At 37.1% G+C, this 15,254-nt stretch overlaps 1 protein-coding gene across 3 annotated transcripts in view; it reads right to left on the reverse strand.

Moving 5' to 3' along the window:
- Positions 1-15,254, reverse strand: part of grik2 (glutamate receptor, ionotropic, kainate 2) — a 153,734-nt gene that overhangs the window by 66,722 nt on the left and 71,758 nt on the right. For all 3 annotated transcript variants that reach the window (XM_086079521.1, XM_086079522.1, XM_086079520.1), the window contains exons 6-7: positions 7,938-7,991; positions 7,678-7,851 (exon numbers count right to left, since the gene is read on the reverse strand). In XM_086079521.1, coding sequence (XP_085935647.1) covers positions 7,678-7,851; positions 7,938-7,991 — 228 coding nt within the window. The remainder of the gene's footprint in view (positions 1-7,677; positions 7,852-7,937; positions 7,992-15,254) is intronic.

Here is a 15,254-nt window from a genome sequence, read left to right on the forward strand (position 1 = left end):
TAAACTCGAAGTCGGGCCGAGTGTCCTCTTCTTTTGGAAATGAAAATATGGTCACCCTAGGATACGTTGTACTCGCCTGCTGACACACAAATTTGTAATTGGTGTGCACGTCTCAATTTATGACTGACTGGCTATCCAAACCTAGATCTCACTGCACGTCACTGGTAAATATATTGTCTTAATTGAAAATGTATTAGTAATGTACTGACTGTTTCTCTTTTTTTGCAGGACGTCCAATTTAAAATGAATGTGAGTTTGTATTTTGTCATAGAAGTGGCTCTTTCTTTGATCTGCGCCGCCAATATGTCAAGCAGTATTGGAGATTTCTGCTGGTATTTAGTCTTTTCTACAACTGTCTTTACATCAGAGACATGGAAATGTAACTTAACTTGATCCCTGCGTTCATTTGCATTTTTTGTAATTATCCTCCCTTGAATGGAGTCAGGCCTGAACCTTTTCTGACAGATTTGTTCTGCCGATATGTGCTATTATTATTTTAAATGTAATATTTTGGTATATAACCCCATATAGTGTCAATATGTCAGTATAGTGCCCGCCCACCCCATACAATGCATGCTTTCTTTTGTCCTTTTAAGTCGTGCCTGAATAAGGGGAAACAATCATTTAGGTTTCAATTCACAAATTGGAAAAGCTACTCCCCTGTTTCAAATTTCCTTGGGGTAGAAGGATTGAAGATTGCAAAGGAAGCAAGTTAAGACTGTGTTGCATGAATATTCAGAAGGAATTAATATGAATCTTGTGAACAAAGAAAGTATTTTTAATGAACTGATTCTGGTGATTCAATACAGTCAAAAGAGCTGCCGGGTTGTTTTTTTTTATCACTAGCCTGATTCTGATCCAAGAATATCCAATTTCATATGGTTTTATTTTAATATTTTCAGCCACAAGAAAATGTCTTAAATAACTTTAATAGTTTACACTCAGTACAATAAACCCAGCAGGTGGAGATGACATAGTTGTTGTTTCCTCCATTGTTTCTGCCATTCTTCACAAAAAATGACTCACTTTAAAAACTTGTATGTGGGGCAACCGAAACTATGTGTAGCCATGTGACTGCATGGCTCCATTTGATTTGTGAAATAGTCACGTTTGGGGTAATGACAGACATTTGACAGCATCTAAGTCTTCCTGATAAGCAAATAGGAGTAATAATAGATTAAATAAATAAATAAATGCTTCTAGCGTTAGTTGGTCGACAGCGCACTGCACTTTACTAAATGCAGAGTGAAAAGGTTTTTTGAAAACAAATCGGAGCGTACCAAGACTGTGCGGTCTGGGCGCTAACGCAGCCTCACCACCCTACGGAAAGATTGTCCTGTTCGTCCTTATAACTTGAAAATAACTTACTTCAACCCCCAGGATCCCTCGCCATGCACTGGCCAATGACAGAACCCGGGGTGTCTTTTCACTTTCGGTTAAGTTTTTTTTTTTTTTTTATCCATCTGTGTCATCCATCCATATCTGTCATACCACCTGCTCTAGCTCTAAACTAAGATAGGAGGGTTTGTCTTTCAATTTTGCGAACTCCCTTCGTGCTATGAAGGTGTCAGAGGCCAACAGTGAAATAATAAATATGTTCAGACACTGCCCAGATAGGCTTTATTGACTGATTGCTTAACAGTTTAATATAATGCTCATTAGCTGGCTAAATGTTATATTTTATTATGCTAAAAACCTACAAATGAAAGCTGAAATGTTGGTAACTTGTCTCATGTTCATCTTTTGAAGACAAATCCAAAAGTTTTCAGTCTACAGCAAAAATATGATCATTGGCATGACTGATTCAATACGTTGAGGGGAGCGTATGAATCGTAATGACTTAATCATATGCATTTCAATTACTTGCCATGCTGTGATAGTGATGAGGCTGTTTGAATGACAGACTCGAAAGCAGAAGGAACTGATAGAGCAGCTTAGTTTTGCCACTATCAGCAAAGCAGAATACAGGCAGAGCTCGACAGAGAAACAATTAGCCTCGGGGTCCCTGTGATAATAAGTAATAATTTGAGATAAATGAAATTGGAGCTTTACAAGCAGGGAGGAATGACTTTCAACTTCTTCATGGAGGATATCAGACCTTTAATTGACTTCCATCCTGTGTTTGTCAAACATTCAAATAGCGGGTCAAAGCTATACCTAATCCAAAATTAGTGTCAGTGTACATAGTTATTATCTTACTATCTTCTTGGGAAAGAGGTTTGAGTGGTAGTTATTATGAAGCACAAGGAAAGTAGTAATATTTTTCAGTGCCAGGATGAACCCAGGAAACCAGAAGAATCAATGGAGTGTTAAATGGTTGTTGTTTTCAGTTTCCAGACATGGATTTAATGTCATTGCGGCTCTTACTTTGTCGTAGCGCAATTTCATTTGCAGTTGACCTTCTCCTGTCCTTTTGCTTGTTTTTCTAACCCCAACTGTGCCTAACCAACTTTTAGACAGTTTGCGTTTTCCTCTTAGCTATTTGCTCCTTCACGTTCACATTATTCGACTTTGCAGTGTCAACCGGGTTGTACGTCACATTGTCTCCTGCAGCAAAACACTGATGGTGTCTCTCATCAGGATGTCTCTCTATTACTTAAGATGGCCAAAGAGACTCATCATCGCAGCCTCTGTTACAGCCTTACACCCACTCAGGGATGAACTCATTAATTTACAGGCTTCTTTAATGTCTCCAATGATGAGGAAAGTCATCAAGCAGTATAGCTTTTAAAGTGACTGAGCGGATTGATAAATGATCTCTCTAAGTGATCGTAGCTCTTGTTTTTCCTTCACTGCGTTGAATTAAATTGACAACCAGTGAAAAATGCATTATCTTGAATATAATAGTCAGCCAAATGAATGCATACACATCAGCAAAAGGAAAATAATAGCAAATGTATTCAGACATCACACGTTACCTTTGGCCTCTACATGTATTTGTATGACAAACTACTGCTTGGGTAATGTTTGCCAAAGTATAGCAGGAAACTGACCCTTAGGCAAGATATTGACTTGACTCAAAAGTTAGCAAGCTAGGCTCACTATTGTTTCAATATGCTGCTAAAATCTGAAATTATACTGTGTAGTGCAATAGACGAATAAGCTATATTAGCAACGGATTTGTTGATCTGACAAATGTGTTGTAGCTCATTTGTACTTTCTAGTACATGAGCCCTTAAGGAGGGACCCCCCACCTAATAAAAAGAACAAAAGTGACACAGAGTGCATTATCATTGTATCTAATCTCAAAGCAACATCAACTAGTTAATTCTCTAAGCAGAGTTTTGCTAATTAAAAAAGACTGCTGGTCTGTCAAGCACAGTAATGGCCAGCCTTGAATGGACTGCAAACATGACTGCAAGCAGAGCTTTGCCGTATTGCTTTAGTAACAGAATCCACTGTCCCGTGAATTAGACACACTGTCAGTAGAACTAATAGTCTTAACACTCAAGTGAATCTGATGAGTTTTTCCCAGCAAGCAGATAATGAGCAGAGAAAATAATCCCCTATAAAACCTTCATAGCTTCCTTTGTACAAATACAAACATGAGCATTGCAGGATTAACAAAAACACATTGTACAAGTACAGGGTGTCCACAAAGTCTGGGTACATAGGGGATTTCACTCATTTATTTTTATTATTTTTCCTCTCTAGAATGAAGATGGCTCCGTCTAAAGAAGAACAAATTGGTTTGGTACTGTAAAGTGGAAGAGAATTGTGGAAGGATTTAACCTTCGTCCTGCAAAGTGCATCAAATTTGACATCATCTATCCATCTATCCATCCATATATATATATATATATATATATATGATCATGCAAGATTTAAAGCGAGAACGTGGACAGAAAATCAGTGTCATGGCAATGATGCAATGACAAAGACTTAAAGCAGGCGGAAAGAATCCTCTCTAATGGCTCTTTCATTCCACTAACTTGTTCAAAACCCCTTTGGTTTATATTTGCATCGTATCGGTGGGATTGCCACCACATTATTTTTCCATCCAACTGTGAGTTATTCCAAGTATTTGATTTCTTTAGTTCGATTCACACAAGAGGCAAGATATTTAAAACGCGTTTAATTTTCCATTGCAGCAATAAAGACCGAAATCATGAGCTCAACGTACAACTGATTGAAGATCTGGAGACAACAAACGCAAATTCCAAGAAGCTAAATACTTAAGTCACTGTTTGATGTCTTTACTAGCTTTGCCCTGCCAGCTGCTGGTGCATTTTCCCACCATCATCTCACAGCCAAGTTGCCCTTCCAAATTCTCTAGCATGTGGACAATTGCAGAACCAGATCCAACTCTATGACGAAGAAACAACTTGACGCACACTGGGAAGCAGATGGAATAAAGCTAGCTGACAAAAGCTGTCTTTGAGAGAAAGCAAATGACATTCAACAGCATTCTTTTACTTTGCAGAATGAGGAGGGTTGAAGCAGCTAACTGTAGATAGACTCCTTTGCTGTGAGCTTTGACACCTTTAGTATCCCCCGTTGCCTCACACCTGAACAATGCCAAGGGTCAGCACCAAACAACCCTTCCATCCCCAATCAGCATGAACCCCTCTGACATATTCACCCTTTAAAACACTGCAGCGCATGCCTCCTAGTTGGTTCTGCCATTCATGCATGTCTCCAGTGAAAAGGAATGACTGACAGTTTGAAAAAGGAACAGGCAGGCTAGAGAAGAAAATCCATCCATCAAGTCAACAGCCTTGTGGTATTGCAGCAAGCTGCTTAATAACCGCTCTTCACACAAACACAAACTATCAGCCCGGTAACCTTTAACTGTACAGTGAAATCTAACTAAATTAAATGTGTGCACCTCTATGACATCATATATAATTTCCAACCATATAATTACCTGCAATAAATATTATTATACAGACCAATAAACAAAATATTTGTTGGGAAGAATGCCCATCAAGCACATACATTATTTAACTGAATGCAAGCAGAGTCATTGGCCGACATACAGAACTGCCAAGTAGAAACATATTTTGGCTGCAAGCTTTCAGCAAGGTTTTTGAAATCATATTTTCTCATATGATTCATTTCCTCCTTTCCTGGCGCTCACCATATGTCGGTTTGACTGATTCTGTAAAAATATAAATCCTGGAAAAATGTCTGAATTTTCTCATAACTCTGTTTGGATCAGACTTTAAATGATATCTGTCAAAAAGGAAATAGCTTTCCTTCAGCGTCCCATTTAACTGTACCCACAGGTATAGCATTTTTATGGTAATGTGTGGATGGAAAGGACAGAGGAGCAATGCATTTGCTCTGAATATCAAGTGTTTTTTTCGAGCGGCAGAAAAGAACACGATGACCTTGATCTCTAAAAGGTCACTCCATAAGCTTGGACAAGGGGAGAGGTTGATGTGGTGTACCGTGCAAAACATGAGTGTGTAAGAGAGAGGCACATGCAGAAACTTGCTTCTAACTGGTGACCATTATTGCCTGTATAACTTCCACAGCACTACACAAGATAATGTCAGTTTTAAAGTTCAAGCGTGTCATGAACACGTCACGGTCCAGGACTTAGTGCCACCTTCACACTTTGTCGAGTCAAGTATTTTTTGGTGGTTGCGCGCAAATTTCCAGGTTACGTGTCAGATTTATGGACATGAGAATCAGTGTAACTTGAAAGTGTGCAAGACAAATGGGAGGGAGAGTCCTAAGTCCTTCAGATAGCACTAATAAGACTCTGATGGGACCGAATCTTATAACTGAGGAGCAGGGGCGGAGCTACATGGTGGCCAGGGGTGGTCATGGCCATCACTTGTCAAATTTTCATACCTGTGACCTTCCTGCTATTTTCAAATGGATACAGTATTCTTAGACAAATTGCCACACTGTCCTAATTATTTTATATTAACTGCATAACAAATGCACAGTTGATGTTGTTAGTAAAGAACGTTTGATTCTTACAGTCAATATCAGTCAGAATTATTACTTTCACACTATAGCAAGCAAACGACATGGCTGGAAAGTCATTAATCACACCATCCACAGTAATGTTTTCATGAAATAAAATCCACACATATACCATTCCTGCTCATCACATTCATAACAAAACCTGAAACAAACCTAATTAAAAACGCAACGTTTTCAATTGCGAAGAATGGAGATAATTTTGTGTCAATGTGCTTTTTTTGTGTGATTTGAATGAACGAGCCATCAATTGTAGAATGCAAAACGATGTCAGCCATTAGTGATCACTCTGATTGGATGTTAGCTAACAAATCAGTGCATGATCATTTAGAAGTGGACTATGAGAGAGCACAAAAGCAAATCAATGACATATAAAATAGTATTATCAAACACTGACCCAAATGTTATTTTTTCAATTCAAAGCCATTTCAGAGTCTCTATATAAATGTTTTATATTTAAATACAGTAACAACTTAAACTGTGGACACATCTTGAGTGTTTTTTCTACCCTTTTAACAATTGATTGCAAGTCAGTGGTACCGAGGTGAGTCCAACGAACTGAAGTACTGCTCACTTGCATGTTACATTAGCAGCTCACTACTTAAGCACCAAAAACTGTAAATGCAGCACACAAATGCAGCCGTTAATCAGACCTGTACATAACCTCGCACCCTGTCAATAAGCATTAGCTTCTGACTGATTGCTATTTGTGTAATAAATCAACCCCCACTTTGTAAACCATACACTACTAATTCACTGATGGTCAGGGTCACGGCACAGTCCTCTCACACATCCATCTCCTGTCAATAATCAGAAAAATAAAGAAATAACTCTCCATTACATTGGCCAGTTACTACATCATTGAACAGATCTCCACAATTACATTTTTCACATTTTTATGGAGCTTTGGAATCATAAGCAAAATGTTGTGGACTTTTTTTTAAAATAGTTAGTCATCTCTCAGAGCTCACTGGTAACACACAGTCTAGTTGAGGTCTTGAGTGGGAAACGGTATTGATTGAGCCTGGAATGCAACAAAAGGCACTTAAACTGAGTAGCCAAGCACAGAACATGACTCTACAAGAACATGCTTTATTAGAGAAAGAAAACAGTGCTGGAATTGTTATGAATCAGCCAGATTGTTATTGCTCCATTGGAACAAACCAAGCTACTACATCAAGTCCAGTCTATAACAGTCCTTCTGGGATAAAAAAAACAAACAAAACCTTTTAACTTCTGTCTCTCTTTTATTCCCCCCACAGTCCAGCTTAATGTTACCTATTCAGTTTCTAACATTTCTATTCCTATTCCATTCTCCGTCTATCGAGGGTTGAGGTTTTTGGCTGAGTTCCCAGATAAGAGTGTGCTATCAAAAGAAGCATGAGGCACACTTTGGCTTGTTACAGACTTCATGCTCTGATCAGACAAGTTTCACATCATAGTAATAACACATTTCTCTTTTCGCATCTGGGACTCACAACATGGGCACCGGAGGGTTTCACTAAACTCCCTGGACGGCTGTGAAATGATGGAAGAAAGAAATGCTTGTCTAACCTGGCAAGTCTATTCTCTTTTACAGACCTACATGGATCGACACACGTCAGAGTGGCAAATACCGTATTTAAAGAGTGGTGTACACCTGGGACTGGTCACCAGCCAATCACAACATTTCATTCAATTCACTGTCAGCTATACAGAATAAGCCTCGTCTTGTTCAGAAAGATTATTGATCAAACTTACTGTCATGAATCCATCCAGTAGACCGGAGTCAGGTTTAGGGGGAGCCTGCAGTCGCTCCATGGACCACTTCTCTATGATAGAAGCCACCTGGCTGTTCTCAGTGTTGAGAATCCTAAAGCCAGTCATGTTTACACCACTGTACCGGTATGGCTCCAAATCAAGGGCAAATAGATCCTAAAAGGGCAAAGAAAGTCGTTATATAGCATTTGTCATTTATAATATACCAAATCAAATATAATATAGATGCATGTTTTACTTACCAGGGTGGTAAATATATAGTGATAGTATTCTGTCATCATCCCCATAGCAAGAGCCTAAGAGATTGAAAGAAAATCCTAAAAATGTAAGATATTTCTGATTGAATAGGCACACAATTGTGCATTTCTATGATGATTGTATTGATATTCTAGAAATGAACAAGAATACATTTAAGAGAATGTTAATAAAACAAAATGTCAATTAAATGCATATGTTGAAGGGACAGCAAAGAACAGGTGTGCAACGTTGATGGCTAAACATTTTTATTTTAATTTTAAGTTTAAATTCTAATAGATAAATAAAAAGAAAATAAATACAAATGAAAATTTTAGTTAAAAATTGTGTTTTTATAACAAACTTTCTTCGTCGTCGTTCTCTTCACAATTTGCTCTTATGTCAGATATTACATTGCATTCTCAGAGCAAATTCTATTGGCCTTGGTCGCTGGCCCCGATTATAGGGAGCTAATTTTGTTGTGCCTACAAGGTGCTCGGTTTGGGCTCCTGGTCAGGAAAATCTCAAACCATACATGCAGGTGAATTTGGCAATGGTCTTTGAGGTAGGCCCAGCTGTCAAACAATTAAATTTTTTAATCTGATTGATCACATCTTAGAATTTTGATCAATCACTATTAATCGCTTAACAAAGAAGGCTTTTTTATCCACATTTTTTTCCCGACAAATTTGAAGAGCACCGGTTATGTGTTAATTCTTTTGACATTTAATGTTATGAGGACGTCTTCAACATTTTTTGATCCAGTGCACACGCTAATCCTCCTCTTTTTCTAATCAGTTAATTACTTGCATAATTTAAAATGGAAAAAAATTACCCCAATATTGAATAATTTCAAAATGAAAAAAAAAATAATATTTTGACATGAACAAATATTCTAAATGTGATACGCAAACATTTATTAAATGTTTTACTTTAATGCATGTAATTATGTTTATTGCTCAAACACAACCTGTGCTACCTTAAACGTAGCCATCCGCTGTCACGCTAAAGGATAATCTATGGTCAAAATTAATAGTGCGGTTAATCTGTGTTAATTTATGATTAATGCAATAATTTTTTTGTGATTAATTAATCAGTTAACGCTTTAACTTTGACAGCACTACCCAAAATATAAGATTTCAAGGTTATGATTACAAACAAATTAAATAGTTTTTTCTGTGGTTTAAAAACATGTCGTCACGCAGCACAACAATAAACACTCAAACATTTTCCATTTGATTGTTTAGTATTTACATGTTTTTATGCAAATATTTATTGTAATTATTAGCATTTTTTGGCCCACGATACCGATACCTTTTTTTTTTTCTTAACATGCAAAAGCTGTCCTGCCATTCAAGGGCCAATAGGATATCTTGGCTCGGCATGCAGTGAACATGTCACACACATTAGTGAATGTTGTGCATGAGCAAGACACAAGATGCTGCATTCAAAGTCCTATATTAGCGTCAGGATTAATGGTATTGGCATGTTACTTGTTAGTACTCACAGATACCGATACCACTGTTTTAATGCAGTATCAGGGCCTCTGCCGATACCAGTTTGCTTAGGTTAGACTACAATGTGGTCAGATGAACGTACATACATACATTTTGGTGTGTTGTAAAAGACCATTCATGTTATCTTTTTTGTAAGTTTTGGGTTCAAAGATGCACATGCTTTGTAGAGGGTTCATTCCATTTCGAGAGATTAAAATGACTGAAAATGAAGTCGCAGAAAGCTGCAAGAATGTCAGCTGGGGCTAAAGTGAAATGGTCATCAAGTAACCACACTTGCTGCTACCCTTTCTGTAACATACTCAACACACACTTTTTTCTTTTCTTTTTGTTTTTTTAATAACCATGCATTTTGCTCTAGGGGTAAACAAAAATAGACATTTGGCTGCATAGGCATGGTTCTCTGCTTTTCTTTGCACTGTGAAATACTGAAAGTGCAGAGCATGTCTCAAAAGGGCAAACAAGTCGAAATCTGTAGCGGATGTAAAGGAATTATGTTTGTTTTATTTGCTTCACATAAAACTTTCCAACAGTCGCCCTGGAAATATATGGCCATACACCCATAAGCATAACACAAAATTTTCTTCTACTTGAAGATACACAGAAAAATGTGCAGCATTTGTGCTTGAGTTTTATAAATGCAGCAAATGTTCAACACCAAAGACACCAAATAAAAAACCTGAGATTTGAAATTACGGTAAGCAGAAACTTTAAACATCCCACAAGAAGAAATGAGAAAAGACTGAGGGGCCTGTGGAATTTGGAGTGCGTGGTGATGTAGACTGGAATGTGTCAGGTGTACCAGAAGTACAGCCTAGGAGGAACAGGTTTAGGTTCCAGAAGAGTGAAGATGTTAGGTGCACTATAACTAATAAAGAACATGTTAACTGTTTGACCAAATGATTCAGAAATGTGTCGAATTGGGAAACACAGGTGTTCATCGTTTGTGTTACCATGAAGGTGTTTTGTATTTGTGTAAGCAGGGTTGATGCAGAAAATAAAACAAAGGACAAAAAAAGAAAAAAACCTTGACAATATATTTTTTTAATTTGCAAAATATAGTTTATTGTGTAAAATACTGAATTATGTTATTATTATTAGGGATGTTCAATACTTTTTTTTTCAGACTGATACTGGTACAAGTAGGCTATGCAACCGATACCACTACTACTTTTGATACATAAAATGTCTAATAAAAAAAACACAATGACAGATAAGAAATACCTATATATCCCAATATAATTTTTCCTTAAAATTGCATGAAATTAATGGCAATTTTCTATTTAAAATTTTTTGTTTAAAGTTCCAAATTGAAATTCGACCGCAAGCGGGCGGCCGATATTGGTATTGCCTGCCGTTGCGTGTACCAATACATTAAAGTACTGTAAGGCTGGTAGCTGCACTGATACGGATAACTGGTATCTATACTTGTTCATCTCTAATTATTATGTATACTTTATTATTTAAACATACTGTATGTTAAAAAAAAAAATCACATAGGTTAGCGACGGTTTATCTGAGAAAGCAAGTTCTAGCTTCACTAGTCACAAATGAATAATAATAATAATAATAATAATAATACAGTAATAGAATACAGAGATGGCTAAAATTGTGCATGAAAGTGAGTGTCCAACCCAAAACACACAATTCTTATAAAGAGTTCTTGTGAAGAATTAAATGCCCCGGCCAGGAAAACACACATAAAAAAAAACTTTTTTCTTATTCTATCTACCTCAGTAATAAAAAGTCAACATTTCTCTGTTCTTGTAGAGAATGTGTGGATCTTGAGTGTCAGTACTTCCTGAGAGGGAGTTTTTCCAAGCCGCTGTCTTCAAATTGCTTGAGGTTGTCTGGATCCGAGAGTAAACTCTCAATTTATCACCTTGTCACTTGCACCCCTCACCCTGTGGCAGTGAAATTTGGATGGCGACTGAAACAATGAGACCATTGAAGAAGAAGGAACAATCACTTTCTGTCTGAGCTCACCCTTGTAAGTGTACAAAGGCAATCTATCATTAAAAGCATCTTGGAGATGAGCTTTCTAAGTAGAATTACTGGTTCCCTCTAATTCTTTTAACATTCCGGGTGTGTGTGTGTGCGCATGCTGGCCAGATGCCAATCCATTCTAAATGTGTGGTGCTGTAATCTGATGTCAAGGTCCTGCCTGCCATGCTAAAACTCCCAAAATCAATAGGTATCACAGATTAGTATTGTATAGAGCGTGATTAAAGGAAGAAAGCGCTAATGGATGCTGGTATCTGGTGGGAAACCTTGAGGCAACCTCCAGCATTGAGAATCAGTTATTTCTATAGTCACTCGTTGGTCGTCAACATCTTTTCAACGAACCTTTGCCTGTAGTGATTTCATTATGGAAAGATAGCAAAAGAGCTGCAATGTCTGTTACAGTAGATTGAAATCACCAATTCATCTTAAAGCTAACTTCATCAGGGACATCAAAAGGGCCCCTTACATCTCTGTTTTCATTTCCATAGTACCTCTCATAACAGGTTTTCGAAGTGCTGTAAAATCCATAACAAGATTAAAAATCTATAATAAAATGTTAACCACATAATCAAAAAGGGGGTCCCTTTAGCTTTGAAAAGTTTGTTGTTTCTTTGAATTGGAACTTTGAGAATAAGCATCTGAACTTTACTTGGGGGTTAATCAGGATTGTTAAATTGTGGCAGGTGTGTGCTGACTCCCATTTAACACGAGCTTGATGTGATTGGTTCATTCTGAACACATCCACAGATAAACGAGGGTGTGCACACTTGTGCAACTAAATTATCTGAATTTATTTGTACTTCCTCTCTCAAAAATATCTCCTGTTTTTTTTTTAATGGTGGAAAATCAAAAAATCAGAAAGTCATTTGAACAGTGTTGTGTACCTTTTATTTCTGTACGCAGTCATGTTTTTAAAGCTTTGAACGGACTGACCCCTCCGTACATTTCAGACATCTTCCAGAAGTACACTCCAGCGCACGCACTGAAGTCTGAGGGCCAGTTCCAGCTCGTGGTGCCTAAAACGAGACTTAAATCTAGAGGGGATAGGGCCCTCTCTGTCGTTGGCCCTAAACTGTGGAACAATCCTCTCCACGTTCGAACTGCTCCCACAGTGGAGTGCTTTAAGTCTCCACTTTTATTCCTTGGCTTTTAGTTCAGCGTGAATTGTGTGGTCCTCTGCGTCTTTTCATGTTTTAAATTATTTATTTATTTATTTATTTATTTATTATGTTTTTATTTTATTTTACTTATTATATTTTAGTATTTAATCGACTGTTTTTTTTTAAAATAAATTTTATTTATTTATTTATATTTCTCTGCCCACATTTTTTGGGTTTGTTTTTAACTGTCTTAGTCTTCTTTGCCCTGTAAAGTGTCCTTGGCTGTCTTGAAAGGCTCTGATGAATTAAATGTATTATTATTATTATTATTATCATTATTATTATTATTATTATTATTATTATTATTATTATCATTATTTTATATGTATGATAGGGCGTGGATCGCAATGTGCACTTTGGAAACACTTGTTTATAAAATGTGCTATAGAAATAAAGTGGATTGGATTGGATTGAATCATGACTTTAAAACTCATCACAATAACTTTAAAATTATCATGACTCTTTAAAACAACTTTAAACGTTGCCTTGGCTTATTTTTTCTTGAGTCGTCATGTGAAGAATGAACATGCGTGTATAAAATGCAAATCAATATTCACTTACATTCATACATTTAACAGTTTTACTTAACTTACATTGCTTGTTTCCAGTTTGACATGCTCATCTTTTCTTTTCTTTTTTTACTTTGACATGATCAGCAGGCGGCATATACTGTATTTCAGTGTTGTGAGTGTGAGATTGAGCGTCTGTTAATGTGTTCAAAAATAGCTTGAAGAACGTGTTAAAAATGAACTGACCTGTTTTAATGTACGTTTGTGTTGATTGTAAAAGCGTGTGTGTTTAGATTCTGAAACACATCTCAACTGTCCGCTGCATACTATTTTCTCCCAATGTACTATCAATTCTACGTCCAGCAGCCCCCCTCCCGAGGCATTGTTAATGAAAAGAGTCCTTGACCTTCTCCAGCAATTTAACACTTTGGCGCTGATTAAACCCCCCGGGAGAGTGACAGTGTGTTGGGAGTGAATCATTTGTCACTCTTTAATATTTGATCAGTCCTGCATGCAGGAAACGCATGCACACTTTTTAAACTCATCATAATGCATTTCTTGCTACAAAGTGATGATGTCTAAAGGTGATGCAATAGATCTCTCTTCGCATCGAAACAAAGTAAGCATCATACATTAAACTTGATCGGTTAGATCAAATGGCAACTGCATCATTGCTGTATCACTGCAGCATGATCTCACCCATCTGTTTTGACCTTTTAAAGGTGACTTTGCTTGTCCTAAAAGGTGTGTTGGAAATGTATCATTAATGGCTAGCATTCCAAATAATAATAAATGTATCAAAATTGAATAATATGCTGCAACCCCTCACGGTGCCACATCACCCTGGTTGGAAATCACACTTTTCTAAAAATAGAAAAGTGTGATTAAATATGGTAGTTAATAAAAGCTGTCCCATGTCCCAACCCTTGAAAAACACAAGACTATTCAAATTCAGTTGTTCTAGCTTCTTTGTTTTGCTGTCCCTCGTGTAGAATGACAATTACTGTATATCGCGATAAGAAGATCTGGAAGGGCACCTTCACTTCTCTTAATTGCTGACCGTCACTGGTCCTGGGCCTGAAAGGTAGATTATCCTCCAAAAACATGCCTGTTATCCGACCCAAAACTTTTCTTATCCACAATTCAATCATTTTGTTGGATCCTCCCCTCAAGTCCAGAAACAAGTGACTTCATATCTGAATTCCAAAGCCAACCACTGTGCACATTTTTAGTGGAGCAGATAATGAATAAAAATCATTCACATTGTGATACAAGCATGACATTTGGTACATATGCTCTTCAAACCACACTCTTTTAAAAAAAATTATTTGGCCGCGTCAAATACCAAGATGGCGGCCACAAAATCCATTTTCCTGCATTGAGTTTAAGCGCCAAAAATGTGTTAAAGTTGAATATAAAGTTGGAGTTTGCGGATATTTTGGTGCCAGGTATGTGTCTATCTATTACCGCTCTTAAAATACAGCATGTAGATACTTGTAAAGATTCGGGAGAACAAGACATTTGTAGCATTAACTGTTAAATTAATAAGGTCAAATCAAAATGTTATTTTCATCTGTTTTTTTCATCTGTTTTTTTCATCTGTTTTTTTCATCTGTTTTTTTCATCTGTTTTTTTCATCTGTTTTTTTCATCTGTTTTTTTCATCTGTTTTTTTTCATCTGTTTTTTTTCATCTGTTTTTTTCATATAGGCCATACAATTAACCAAGGTGGTGTGCAAGATGTCTACCCTTGACTTGAAGTAATCATATCTCAGCGACTATGAAACATGAATTTTAGGCGTGCACATATTTTGGGTAAATGCATCCAATGGGGCTTTTGCAGTGCAGAATTTATACATTGATACAAGCTTACAGATGCAATAGAGTAAATATCAGTTGATAATTTGCCATCATCATGATCATCATCATCAATCATCAATCATCAAGGCTAATGGTGCCATTGGCCTAATAGCCTTACTGAAGACCCGTCCACACTTAGGAGGTGGATGGTAAGATAATACTGAGGTCAGTCTGGTGTCCCAATATAAAATAGAGACACAAACCAAAGAGGCCAGTAAGCACAGAGGCCATCATGAGCAAATTTTACAGGCACAAAATAAAAAAAGTTCAAGTAGAGGG

This window comes from Leptonotus elevatus, chromosome 6 (assembly GCF_054856555.1).
Source record: "Leptonotus elevatus isolate MCC_2025b chromosome 6, RoL_Lele_1.0, whole genome shotgun sequence".
In the NCBI taxonomy this organism is placed as follows: domain Eukaryota; kingdom Metazoa; phylum Chordata; class Actinopteri; order Syngnathiformes; family Syngnathidae; genus Leptonotus; species Leptonotus elevatus.